The sequence below is a fragment of the Labrus bergylta genome, chromosome 14 (assembly GCF_963930695.1).
Source record: "Labrus bergylta chromosome 14, fLabBer1.1, whole genome shotgun sequence".
In the NCBI taxonomy this organism is placed as follows: Eukaryota; Metazoa; Chordata; class Actinopteri; order Labriformes; family Labridae; genus Labrus; species Labrus bergylta.
Window position 1 is genome coordinate 15,736,256 of NC_089208.1, and position 13,275 is coordinate 15,749,530.

The window sequence follows — 13,275 nt, forward strand, 5'->3', positions numbered from 1 at the left end:
ACATTCAGGGATTGAAAAACTGTGAAAATAAACAGCAAGTGGTTGTACTGGATTGATGAAGAACTTCATGCAAATTTCAATTTCCCTCCAAATAAATTGGTGCCAAATGGATTTGTCTTGCCCACACTTTGAACAGAATGATTATGTGGCAACTCTGTTAAGATTTAATAACTGAACATGCGTTTAACATGTTTATAGGACACTGAACACTGCAATGACATAACATGTTATTGTGAAAAATAAAGTAATGGAACAGGAGAAGAATAAGTATACTCACAAAAAGTCTGAAACATCGAAGTAATACTTGCTTCAGGGAGTCCCCATTTTGCCCAGTTGTGATGTAATCTTAAAATGCATTTTGTTTCATTATGCAGAATGATACATCAGTCAGTGTTATCCTCCATTCATGTGTGTTTCGTCTTAAGAAAACTAAACAGATAGGACATCTCACAAAGGCAAAAGAGAAGAATACTCCAAGCGTCCAAGTACAAAAAGTGGAGTAGAGAAGATACTTTATGTTCTATATGTTGTACTTTCAAGGCAATGCACTCTGCTAAAGTATAAAGAAAGGCCATGTCCAGCCTCCAGCAACACAAGTAAGCAAAACGCAATATCTGCTTGTACTTAAGGTACAAACTGTACTGAGGTGTATCTGCAAAATGTGCACATCACACTCTGGTTATACTTTGAACACTGCAGGCATTAAGGAACACAGGCAAGCAGCATGTCAAGTATTTGGCCTGATGTCAAGGTGACCTGCTGGAATAAAAGACATTTTATTAACCACAGAGTGATGGGATCTGTCAGTCAGAGGAGGTGTCAGGAGATGGGGTGGGAGGAAGGTCGAAGGGCTGTCAGCATCGATCCACCATGTCACAGTGTGAGTGTGTGGCCGGCTGTGCTTGGGTTGGGTCAGGTACAGGTTTGTTTGCGTGTTAAAGGTGGATGTAATGTTTGATCGCTGTAATTGCTATACAAGACAACAAAGTCTCGAGTCGGTTTCTTTCTTAGATTGGACTGATTTTCTGTTTTGAATGCGCAAAAAATGTATTCTACTAAAGAAAATGTAATTTTACATTATAGCTGTTTAGTTTAGAAATCCTGCCTGCATATTATCCGTCTCGAAATAATGAATTGACACTACACAAATAGTGATTGATTGGTTGATAGTTTTTTTTACTTCATTAAAAGTGTTCAGGTAAAGTCCTCCTTAATGTTATTACATTATATAAATGGATTCTAACATGTCCTAACTTTTGAAGATGGGAAACATGTGTTGTTTTCTGGCTCTTAGTTTATTTCATTTTTTTAGATTATGGAATTTTCTGCTGAATATTGCTGGATGAAACCTGGCTGGTTTGATATAAAGTCTAAAATCGACTGAAAACAATGGATAAATTGTTTGTCTGAAACATTTCCCATCTGGGAGGAGCATCCCCTTTTTGTAATTTTGGAAACTGCAGAAGCTGTCTGTTTTTAAAGAAGTGCATGGTGTAGCTTGTCACAGCTGTTGGGAGAAAAAAAAAAAGTGTTGTTGTTTTCTTTCCCCGTGAAGACGTGTTACCATTAGCTTCAGAGCCCCTGTGGTTTCCTGAGACTTCCATTAGTGAAGTGGCCTCGGGTGTCTGTGTCTCTAAAAGCTCAGTGCAGGACGCTCTCCCATCAGACTGACTAGCTGGAGGCCAGCGAGAGGTCACATTGAAAAGCATGTGTGATGGAGCAGATGCAGACACTGAATTAAAAACAGAAAAAAGAATCAGAGAGAGAGAGAGAGAGAGAGATAGAGAGTTGGCCAAAAGAAGGACAAGACAGAGAACAAGAGCATTAGAGATACACCAGGTGCCCGCAGATCTAATGAACAGTCTGCACCATTTCAACATAATGCACAGGTGCTAATCTGCACTCTGACTGCTGTTCCTCGCTGTCTATCCAAAAAGCTGGCGGAGGCATCGAGCAACAGCTGCTAATGGATGCTTGACAACCTGTTCTGTCTTTTCTGTTGCTGCCTGTTCTTCTCAGCGCACTGCAGCTGCAAAATACAAATGAAGAGCATCAATAATGTGTGCATGTTAGTTATTATGTTGTTATTATTCATTTCCCATTAAACCAAGAAAGTTGCAGTGAGTTAACTGCAACTTCAGTCTCAGTCTGAGTTTACAGGATGCTTTTAGGCAATATGTAATATGCAGTCACATGCAAAATAGAAAGCAAGCACTTAACATGAGCTGTTACGCTGCCTGGATTGACAGCAGAGTTATACTGTAAATAAGAAGTGTGTCTGATCCATCATGCTTCTATTTAGCGGTTAAGTAAAGACACGCCTTTAGGGCTATGAAACTTTATTTATACAGCTGCAGATTAAGTAGAGCAGATCACAAAAAAAAAGAATAATTTAAAGAAACGTGTTTAAAAAGGATCAAGATCATCAAAATTTGACAAAAGAGTGTTTTTAAATCAAAATGCACAGCTTCCACGTTAAGGAGTCTCCTTTAAAATCATATTAGTCACACTGATACACGCTATGTTGTCATATTAATGGTAACTAGAGTGACTTTCATGACCTCTACCTGGGACGTACAACTTAATAAGTACTATTTCTATTTCATTTTGACAGCAGTGGCAGCAGGCCAGGGGAGACTTCATTCATATTCCAACACCTTCAGTGTTCTGTAAGGCCATGTCAGAGAGACAGACAGAGAGAATACTAAGGTTTAAAAGAAAATGTGTTAAAATCACAAGAGACCAATTTACACTCTGGCTATTGCTGAAATAGCATATAATAAAGGCTCGATCTGTAGCAGCAGGTCAGCCCTGTCGCAAAGGGAGGATGCCTGATTTGCAGATATAATACCGTATATGCAGTATGTAAAGCACTACAAATTATTATTAAGTGCAATAATGTGCACGAAAAGCAATGAATCGAGTGCAGTAAAGCAGTTAAACTAAATAGTCATCAATATCCCACATACATTAAGGTTGGGACAAAATATAGATATGCCAATAAATTGTTGTCTTGACTCTTGACGTTTGAAACCATTATTTGCTGGTTGCCAAATACCATTATTTTCCTTTTTGTTGACTCACTCTGTACTCATGGTGGTGCTTTTGAGGTGAAGGAGGGTAACGTGAACGGAAGTTTATTGGCAAAAGGAGAAGTTGACAACAGGATAAAGGAGGAGTAAGAAGAGGAAGACAGGTGGATGAAGCATGATTAGAGGTGAAACAGATATCAGATTGCATGAGTAAACGCATGAATCCTGTCCTCTAAACTTTTATGGGCATTTGATATTCTTCAGTCAGTCAGATATTGTGAAGTATCATTGTCTTGCAATGATATCAACTATTGAAAAAATGACTGTATCATGATATTATTGTGACCATGGGCAGAGTATCACAAATCGTATTGCAGCGTGAGTTACACTGTGATTCCCATCCCTAGTTTATTTCATTTAGCTTATTTTGTGTATGTCTGCATAGACCTGTATACGTGAAGGTTAATCATTGAAAAAAGTAAATGTAATAAAGGTAAACAAACACAGTTTCAGTGTATCATCAGATTAGGAAAAAGTTATCTTGCTTCTCAGACTTGCTGCTGAGTGGCAGATAACCACGAGTCTGGATACTCGGTGTGTGAGGTTTGTGTGTTTGTTTATTACAGTTATCAGAGTGTCTGTGATTTCCTCATTGTGTGCATAACAAAGCCAGGCAGGCATTACCCGTCATGTCGACTTTCTTTCTGATCATCCATGTGAGAGGTGGCAGGGAGTCGGTTAATCTTTTTCGCTCATTAGAAACACTAACTTCGCCCCGACAATAACAGCAAGGTCCTGCCAGCTTTTACCACCATGGCTTTTTTTCTTTGGTGCAAAGACTGGAGGGACAGAAAACACGCAAACATCAGCCAAGCATGAGAGCTGGTTTTCTACTCCATTAGACGTGTTTCTTGGAGAACACGTGTCGTATTGATAGACTAGATGGACCTGCTGTCCTTTCCTTAATAACCCCAAGCCAACCATTTCTACCATCCTGTAGTTACTGTATGTGTGGAGAGAGTAATGAAATGCAGAGTCTTAGTAAGCACAGGTCTGCAAATAAGTAGTAAAGCAGTCCTTTTATTTCAGATAAGAGCAGGATCATCAGCTCGCAAGAAAAATGGATGACAGAAGCATACAGTAACAGAAATAAACATGACAGTTTACAAAAAACATAATGCAATACTTATGAAGGATTTATAAATGACAACACAAGTTAACTTGATATAAAATACATTGTTGAGACATTTAAATAATGTACTCTATAATAAAGAAAGTACTATATAATAAAGAAAGTACTCTATAATAAAGAAAGTACTCTATAATAAAGAATGTACTCTATAATAAAGAAAGTACTCTATAATAAAGAAAGTACTCTATAATAAAGAAAGTACTCTATAATAAAGAATGTACTCTATAATAAAGAAAGTATGTTTAAATGGGTAATGAAAATATGAACCGTTTGTGTTAAACAACAAGTTAAAAGATCAAGTTTATATGGTGAAGATGAAGGGAACTTTCTAGAAAAAAAGGGTGACCTCTAAACTGTGAAAGAGAGAAAAATAAGTAAATAAATAAAATGCCAGTGTTGGTCTGCCAAGAAAAAGAAAGAATTAAAAACCAGCTTGTGTCTCCTCAATGCTTGTGACAGCAGCGTCCTGGATTATTTACCAGCTTTACTTTCTGTGCTGGGTTGAAGGTATTGTGTGTGTGTGTGTGTGTGTGTGTGTGTGTGTGTGTGTGTGTGTGTGTGTGTGTGAGTGTGCGTGTGTTTGTGTGTGTTACAGAGAGAAACATGAGTTTAAAGAAGAGTGACAGAGGCCAGGACAGAGAGGGAGAAAGAGACACAAAGAGAGCTAATCAAATGGTTAAAAGACAATAAAATGTAGTCCATCAAGAAAACACAAAGTGCCCTCTTTAAACCACTAAAAGCTTGTTTACTGCTCTTTGTTTACAGTTTTCAGCCTGCCTTCTTCTGCCCATCAGATTTCCAGTAATCTTACACACCATCAGAGGGTCAGACACGCACGTCACTGTAAAGACAAAGCTCATCAGTCCAACTTAAATTGAAGCTTCAAATTAAGTTTTCCTAATTCTAAGGAAAGTTGCGAGTTGGCGTCACAAACTACAAATCTTGTATCAAAGTGGAGCATTGCTTTCATTTTTAAAAGAATGTGATCTTAATATGAGGTCTGTTTGAGCTCTGCCTTCCCTCTGACATATCATTTGACATATCATTTCCCAACACACTTCTCTCATATCCGTACACATACAAACACACACATTGAGCCACTCTGTCGCCTCAGTTATCTCTCCATTACATCTAATGGAAGCAGCTGGATCTTTGATATTTCTTTTCCTGACTCAAGTCTTTGTAGACTCTCGGTGGGAATCCCGCTCCTCAGAATACACCACTTTTAAGTAATTCTGCCCCCTTACTGTATTAAGTGGCTCCAGCTCTCATTCTTGCTTCTTGTGGGTTTTGAAAGGATTTCTAACATAACACATTTTAAATAGTAGTGGGTCATATTGATGGAATAAATAAATGCTGTAGTGGGGCTGTTTTTCTACTTACGACACTACATTTCAAAGCTCATGACCTCACAGACTGAAACTTTAAGAGTGGTTTCACATTAGGGACCCGGGCCCGGATCCGAGTACCCTTGTCCCCAAAGTCCAGTTCGTTTGATAAGTGTGAACACCGTACTCGGGTACTGTGCCCGACTGAACTTGAAGAGGTGGACAGAAGATTCACTGAAATGACAATCTATAGAGTATGTCATGATAGTGAGGCATATACATAAACATACAGACTATAATGTAAACACACAGGCCAAAGACTGATCCACTGTCACATCAACACTTGTTTACCTGAAAGTATGTGACAATGATGTGTTTCTGGATTTTATGTACAGCCATAATCATATCATGTCACTAGGCTTACACTTGGGGTTCTTTCATTAAAAGAGAAATCATAGGATATTTTTTTTTATCTGATATGAGGATATTCTGATGCATCTCATATGATATGATAAGTTGAAGTAGGTATAGTTTCTGCGTCTCTCTGTATTTGCAAAACCAAACACTTTGCCAAAACTTTGGAGAACGTCCACAGGCGTGGCTCTGTCACTGCAGCTTGTCTGAATGATAGATAACGTTGCAGCTGGTTGCTTCCATTCAGCTTCACTTGTATTATACACTTTAAGAGGGAAGGGCTAGCCTCCTCTCATTTCTTCTTTTTCTCCAAAACTGATATTTGGGAGTAGAGAACAGTTTGTTGATGTGCTCTCTGTATGCATCTGTGCTTAGACGGGAGACTTATTCAAAGTCAAGAGGCCATGTTGATTATTGCTGGTTTAAGACCATTATAATGATACTGAATAATATTTATTGGTTCATACGTGTTCCTTCCTTCCCACTCAACACTGTGTTGAAAGATAGGAGGACAGCACTGTATGTGTGCTTGTGGGTGTTTGTGCCAGTGTATCCTCATACATCTCTTTGTGACTTTGGCAAATGTGTGTGCATCTTCAGGACGGGCATCTAACAGATAGTCTTTCCACACGCGGAAGCCTTCTGCAATCAGATGTTAAGTGGTCTCAGCATTATCTGAGCCTTAGCAGACAGTTTTGAGTCAGCTCAATCAATGCCCATTCATCCACCGCAAGAAAAGCACCACCTCCAGTTTATTGGAGTAGGGCCCCCTGAGGAAGGGAGTTCACCAACGTGGCAGAAAACTACCCTCGGTCACTGAAGGTTGAATTTGAGTCAAGATTATGGTCCTAACAGGGAAGTGGAAACCGTAGTGGACTGGAAAAAAAAAGGCACTACCATTCAGCAGAATTGTAGCCCATTTCAGATCAGGACTACGTGGAAGGACTTAAGAGGGGCAGAAGTGTTTTTCCAAAATTTGATGGCAGATCTGAAATAGCAGATTTAGGGTTTGTGTTGCACACAAAGCACTGCTCAAGGCAAGGTTGGAAATGTTGTCTGCTGCAACTTTTGAAATATTATTTTTGCATAAATGAGTTTCTAGCGGGAGAGAAACTAATTAGCCTGTCATTAAGAGGAGAGAGAAAAAGTGTTGCCTTAAAGGGGCACTCAATATGAAAAATCAGTGATGATTTGTGCAACAGCTTCTGCGATGGCGAAGGAGTGGGCAGCTGACCTCGCAGGACATGGCTTGATGGAGGAATAAATGGATGACCTCACATAGTATCGCACCACTGGCACCCCCATTGTGGATGAATGGCTATGTAGCAATTGAAAATATTCTACAAAATGACATTCAGTAGAAAAAAAAACTAAGGTAGGCACTCAGGAATAATTTTGAAGTGCAGACAGAACCAAACCCCTGTGCACTATGTTAATAAGAAATAACTTTTGGAGCATTCAGTGATATCGTCCTCATGTTTCTGTAGTCTGTTTTGATCGATATGCTTTTTGGAAACTTGGAAGAAAACAGCAGCTATTTGTGTTTCATTTTTGATGCACTTTCGATGCATCTGTGTGTGACTGTTCTGACTTACATAACCTTTTGAACTTGCACAGGTTCTAGAAGGTAGTTCAAATGAGTCTCTGCAGACCTGAACAGCAAACATAGAATGAAAATATATTTTAGGGCTCACTAAATATGCTCAGACAGTAACCTTGTGTTACCTGTCTCAGCTGTCTCCTAACTATCACAGCTACTTGTGTACCCGATAATAAAGGATTGCGACAGCTTGTTTGCCTTGAAGACGAGATAATGAGCATTGCCTCGCCTCTGGCATGACTCTGCATATATGTCTCGCTTCAAGTTACGCGGAGTAGAGCAAGCATCTTCTCTTTAGGGACTTGGGGAAGAGGTTGTGTTATTAGAGATCATCATGAGGTTGAAACAGCAGTGTGTTCTTGTTCAATCCTTTTGCACTGAGCTTTTCTTGAACTGAGCTTCTGTCTTCTAAAGGCTGATTTGCCTGAGGACCACAAGGTTGACATGAACTCAGTTTGCACTTGTCATTGTGTTCTATTGATGATGAATTGTTGTATCTTCAACGCTGCAGCAATCCAGAAAGTTGGAAAAAAAAAAAAAAAAAAAATGTTATGCTTGCTTAGATGTCTTCCAGCATTGGTTACCCCATCACAAAACAAAAAGGTGCTCTTTTTTATCTATTGGGGAGGTATCTTATACACTGTTTTTTGAGTAAATATGTGACTCAGTCGCGGCTGTCTTGTCACTTTCTGCTACTTCCTCACTGTCATCCCTTATTTTCCTACTTCTTTCCTTCTCATGCTACTTCCATGTCTCTTTATTCACAAAATTGTCAGACGTCCCTCTCTGCTGACCCATTTCCTCATTACTTTTATCACCAATGTTCTGTCTCATTTTTATTTTTTCCTCCCCTCTTTCTTTCAACCCCCTGATATGCATCTACCATTTTCCATCCCCATCTTTCCTGTTGTCTCTTTTGCAGCTAGACTCCCTGGTTTGCCGTTTGAATTGTCATTCTTTACTAATATAGTTTACCCCCTGCAGGTATTCGTTCCAGGATGAGGAGGACATGTTTATGGTGGTTGACTTGCTCTTGGGAGGAGACCTGCGATATCATCTCCAGCAGAATGTCCACTTCTCAGAGAGCACAGTGAAACTCTACGTCTGTGAACTGGCCCTGGCACTGGGATACCTCCGCAGCAAGCGTATCATGCACAGGTGGGATGTTTTCTGTGATTTCCCATCCTATGAAAGATTTTTGGGTAGTTTATTATGTCGCAGTTTGTTTTAATAGTGTGGATACAGATTTTCTGTTTCTTCTACCCACATAAATAACAAAGGAGAAATATTCTCTGACTGGTTCGCTCTTCCCAATAATCTACTTGCCCCCCGTTCAGTCTCTCTCTGTTGTTTTCCGTCACCACAGTTTGAGAATTAAGTACCCTGGTGTTCTTCTCTCTTTGGCTGTCCACTTTAATAATATTTTGTAATATGACTGCTCCTCCACTGTGCAGAAAGATCAAGCCATCCTGACATCGAGGTCACACCTGACACAACAGTTTACCTTGAGCTGCAGACCATGGCCATCACGATATGCACCCGTTCTGTCTACGCTGCTGTGTCGATGCCTCGTTTAATTTGTAGAATGCACTTTAAGTGCTTTTTAGGCAGAAATAGCTGCTGCTATGGCAGTACCACCGACTCGCTTGGCCAAGAATGACATGGCTACAACCCAATGTTATTATTTTAAGTTATTGGACTGACTTTAAGGGCTGTTACTCATCTTGTTACGGCCAATGATGCGGCCAAAAAACATTTTATACATTGAGTTAGCTTGAAGTTATAAAGACCCTCCTCATCCTTTTTTCCTTGAAGCATACAACAGTTCTACATTAGTTATACACAAACAGTGAAGACAAGAAACATAACTAGATAATTCTCTTCTTTTGCTTGATGTTTTCTAATCTGGATGAATGAAAAACATAATGTGTCCATTATGGGCTTTCTGTCATTTCTTAAATAACTGACCTGTTTTAGATGACTCCTCCCTGAGTTGATTGTGCATGAAACAACATTCATTCCTGGTTTACAACATTTATTTCAAGTTGATCTGAGTATCACTTTTATTTAATGCCATTTTTCCCACCTAGAAGTTTTTCCTGAGCTATGTCACACTACTGGGAATAACAGCCAATCCATTCATCTCAAATGAATTTGGGGCCTTGGAAAAGAACATAATTTATCACCATGTGAGCACCTGAAGAAGGCTTCAGGTTGCTTTCATTCATTCTTTTGGTTGACAATCATATTTTCCCCCAGATTGCTGCTATACAATATTCAATGAAACTCTTTCAAAGGCTAATTTGGAGAAGTTTTAGGCCATTGAACCACTTGATAAGGTCAGGAAATGTTAATGGCTTTTTTTTTTTAATGAAGCCTAAACCATGCCCTTTTTAACCTTAATCAATTGCATGGAGTTTCCCGGAAAAAAACATTAATCATGTTTTAGTTACCAGGAGTGTAGACTATAGAAAGAATCAATGAAATACAGTGCAGGATGAAGAGCATTTAATGTTAAAACGCCTTAATGACTATTACTGGACGTTCAGATATTTTGGACAGCTGTCTTGAGTAATGCCTGTGCAGTGCTTTGCTTCTATCTCTAAAGTCTTTTCATTTTCCATCCACTGGCCAAAGCTTACTCCTCCACTCTGGTGAGTGAGCAAAGAGGTAAACACAGAAATAGAGGCTTCCTCAGATCATGACTAATAGGAAACTTCACTGTAGCAGAGAACAGTCATTCATCAACACCCCCAGATAACAAATTACGCCATTTAACATAAAGTGTACCACTTGCTCTTGTCCACAGGAAAAGGACAGTGAGGGATATAAATTGGACACATTATTAATTTTCCTATTGATTCCATCCATTGAGGAATATGAATATTTAAATCGTGTTTTCCATTTCAGCGCTCAAAGACTTCCCCACGTGATGCGCAGGTGTTGGGAGTGTTTGTTTAGATGGAATCAACATCTTTTCAATCTGCATTCATTAGTTTCAGATAGGAAGAGGAGCTGAAAGTAACTTTCAGCTCATCTCTATGGAAATTGAATGTACAATATCCTCACTCAGATCAGATGTGGACGTGCTGACTCTGGTACCATGAGTGACGTGTTTGTGTGTGTGTGTGTGTTCATGCTGGATTTACACATTCTTAATTGTTGGCATTTGATGAGTTTGATGATGATGAAGGAAGTAATGATGATAATGACATGGAACTAGATCATGCTGTAATGATCTTATTTATGAGTTTTTATACTGGCTGTGACAGAATATATATGGCAGTAGTTTGCTTCAATATGGTGGCCAGATGTCTTCATTAGCTTTATCATTGATGAAGATTTATGAAAGCTGTATTTATTGAAGAATTCTCATTGGTGTAGAGATATTTCCTTGGAAAGGCAGACGTAGGGAAAACAACGATGGTATAACAAAATCACATTATTATAAAAAACAGGATCAGTGAATGTTTAAAATTCCTAAGATAGTGTTGCCAACTGTATTTACTTTATGCTCAGTTAAGGTTGGAAGTGTACTAGCTAGGAAACTTAAGCAAGGCTTAAAAACAAGTACAAAGGTGAATAGATTAATTCTACATAAAACTAAATTCCAACCAAACTTCTCATACAATTTTCAAAGGTTTACAGCTGTTTTGAATTTTAAGCAGACTGTCACTGCTTTAAAAAGGCATGCATTTATTAAAGGTGGTTGGCATGTATTCATCCATACCTTAAAGGAATCTTCATAATCCAGTGTAGTTTGTCTGTTTCAGTTTCAAAATCATGTTTAATTTAGTATTTTAGTAGAGTAATAGATTTTAGCATTGCCACAAACTCTTCTTTATTCAGTCCAGAGTTTGCAAGATTTCCACGTCGTTCATACATCCAAATGGTTTGCTTTAGTTGAATGGATCTTTATAATTTACAGTATAAAAGGTCTGGGGGTTCCTGGTTGTGACAATGACATACAAGATGGTATCATCAGCATAAAGACTGACTTGGCAGTGCTCAGTGGGAAATACATTTTCATGAGCAGAGCTTAATAAAAGGGTCCCATATATATATATTTATTTTTAGCTATCGGAGGACCTTGGTGACTTGCAAACGCCCTGTGAACATGGAATTGATATGTTCCTTAAATAGTGTAGAAATTGGGGTTCTTTAAATAATTTGGAAATTGGGGAAACAAATAAATGCAATTCTTGATTTGGAGGGTTCTTTCTAGACCCTAAGCTGTACTGGGGATCCCTATTTCCATGTCACCAGAAGTCAAAACAAGTGACGCTTTATTTTTAGCGCACCTTGTTATTGTCAATAAATAGCTCTTGCACTGTATGACACTGCTTGGAAAATAGAAGCAATTTCCAGGGAGTAAAGACTGAGCAGAATTGAGGTTAACTCGTCTTGACAGAGTCTGGATGGAAAATCAACAAGATGACAGTGTCATCGTAGAAACGCAGGAGCCTTAGAGTATGATGCACCGTTCTATCTAGCGGAAATGGATTTTACTTGAAGCCTTAAAAAAATTGAGATGATCTTGAAACTATGTAAGTGTCAATGTGAAAACAGTTTGCGTATGTCTGTAATACTGGAGTTAAAGATGTACTTTTTTGGCCATCATCCACATTGGTTATGACAACATTTTAATAAAGTACAAAAGTAATGATTTAAGTAGCTGCTAACATTTGGGAACACTGTGGCACTACAGCTGTTGCTTAAAAAGGGTTCAATAAATGATCAACCAAACCAATACCAAAGATTATCTTTACTAATGTATTTTGGAGAAACAGTCCAAAACATATAAACATCTGACTATTCATGTTTTTTCCTCTCATGGATTTCTTTCTAAGACATTTTGAACTGCTCCCAGACGTCAGAGATTAATTTGGTTAAAACCATATTAATTGGCTAAACATATAAAATCACTGCTGAATATTTGAAACCTGCTAGCTATTTTGTTACCCATAATTTCACAGAACATGATCACATTACATTCTCACAAAGGTCATTTCAAACTAGAGTGTTTTCTAATTCAGTCAAAATGTCCTACTATTTTATTAAAATATATTCTTGATGTTTGAAGACGTCACCTCACTTTGAGTCAGCATGTTTAGAATATGATCAACCTCAGAGAGTTCATATATCCGGTGCAATCTTTTTTTTTTTTTTTGGTTCGTATTTTTTTTTAACCCTAGGCTCTCTGTGGAGTTTGAATTATTAACAACAGAATGAGTCTTAATAAGACAACCTCCTCAGAGGCTTGATGAGTCGTTCTAAACAAGTGGAAAGATAAATTGCAAGTGTGTGACAAGAGAAGGCATGTATGTGTGTGTGTGTGTGCGTATGAAAGCCTCACCACAGCCCATTGACATCAACAACAATAATCTCTGGCTGAATCCTCAGGTGCATTATGTTGTCTCCTGAAAAGTCTGAAATGGAAATGCTTAATGTTGTCAGCAAGCAGATGCTCTTAACGAGTCTATATGCCTCAGAGTTTCACGTAGCAACCGCAAGGCCCATTAAAGTGGTTAAGGGGCTAATTTATGGGTGACTGACAGATGGAGACAGACCTTTACCAGCCATGATGGAAGTCCACTTAGTGAATCATGATTGCAGAAGGGAACATATACAATACATACATTCAAGTAGTGGTGCATGGATTTGACTGATCAATTATGTTCAGTACTTTACACAGTGACCCTGAGAGGT

General features: G+C 38.6%; 1 protein-coding gene across 1 annotated transcript in view; it reads left to right on the forward strand.

The window, feature by feature from the left end:
* Nucleotides 1-13,275, forward strand: part of stk32a (serine/threonine kinase 32A) — a 65,712-nt gene that overhangs the window by 13,996 nt on the left and 38,441 nt on the right. The window contains exon 5 of the mRNA XM_020638358.3: nucleotides 8,551-8,724. Within this exon, the coding sequence (XP_020494014.1) occupies nucleotides 8,551-8,724 (174 nt within the window). The remainder of the gene's footprint in view (nucleotides 1-8,550; nucleotides 8,725-13,275) is intronic.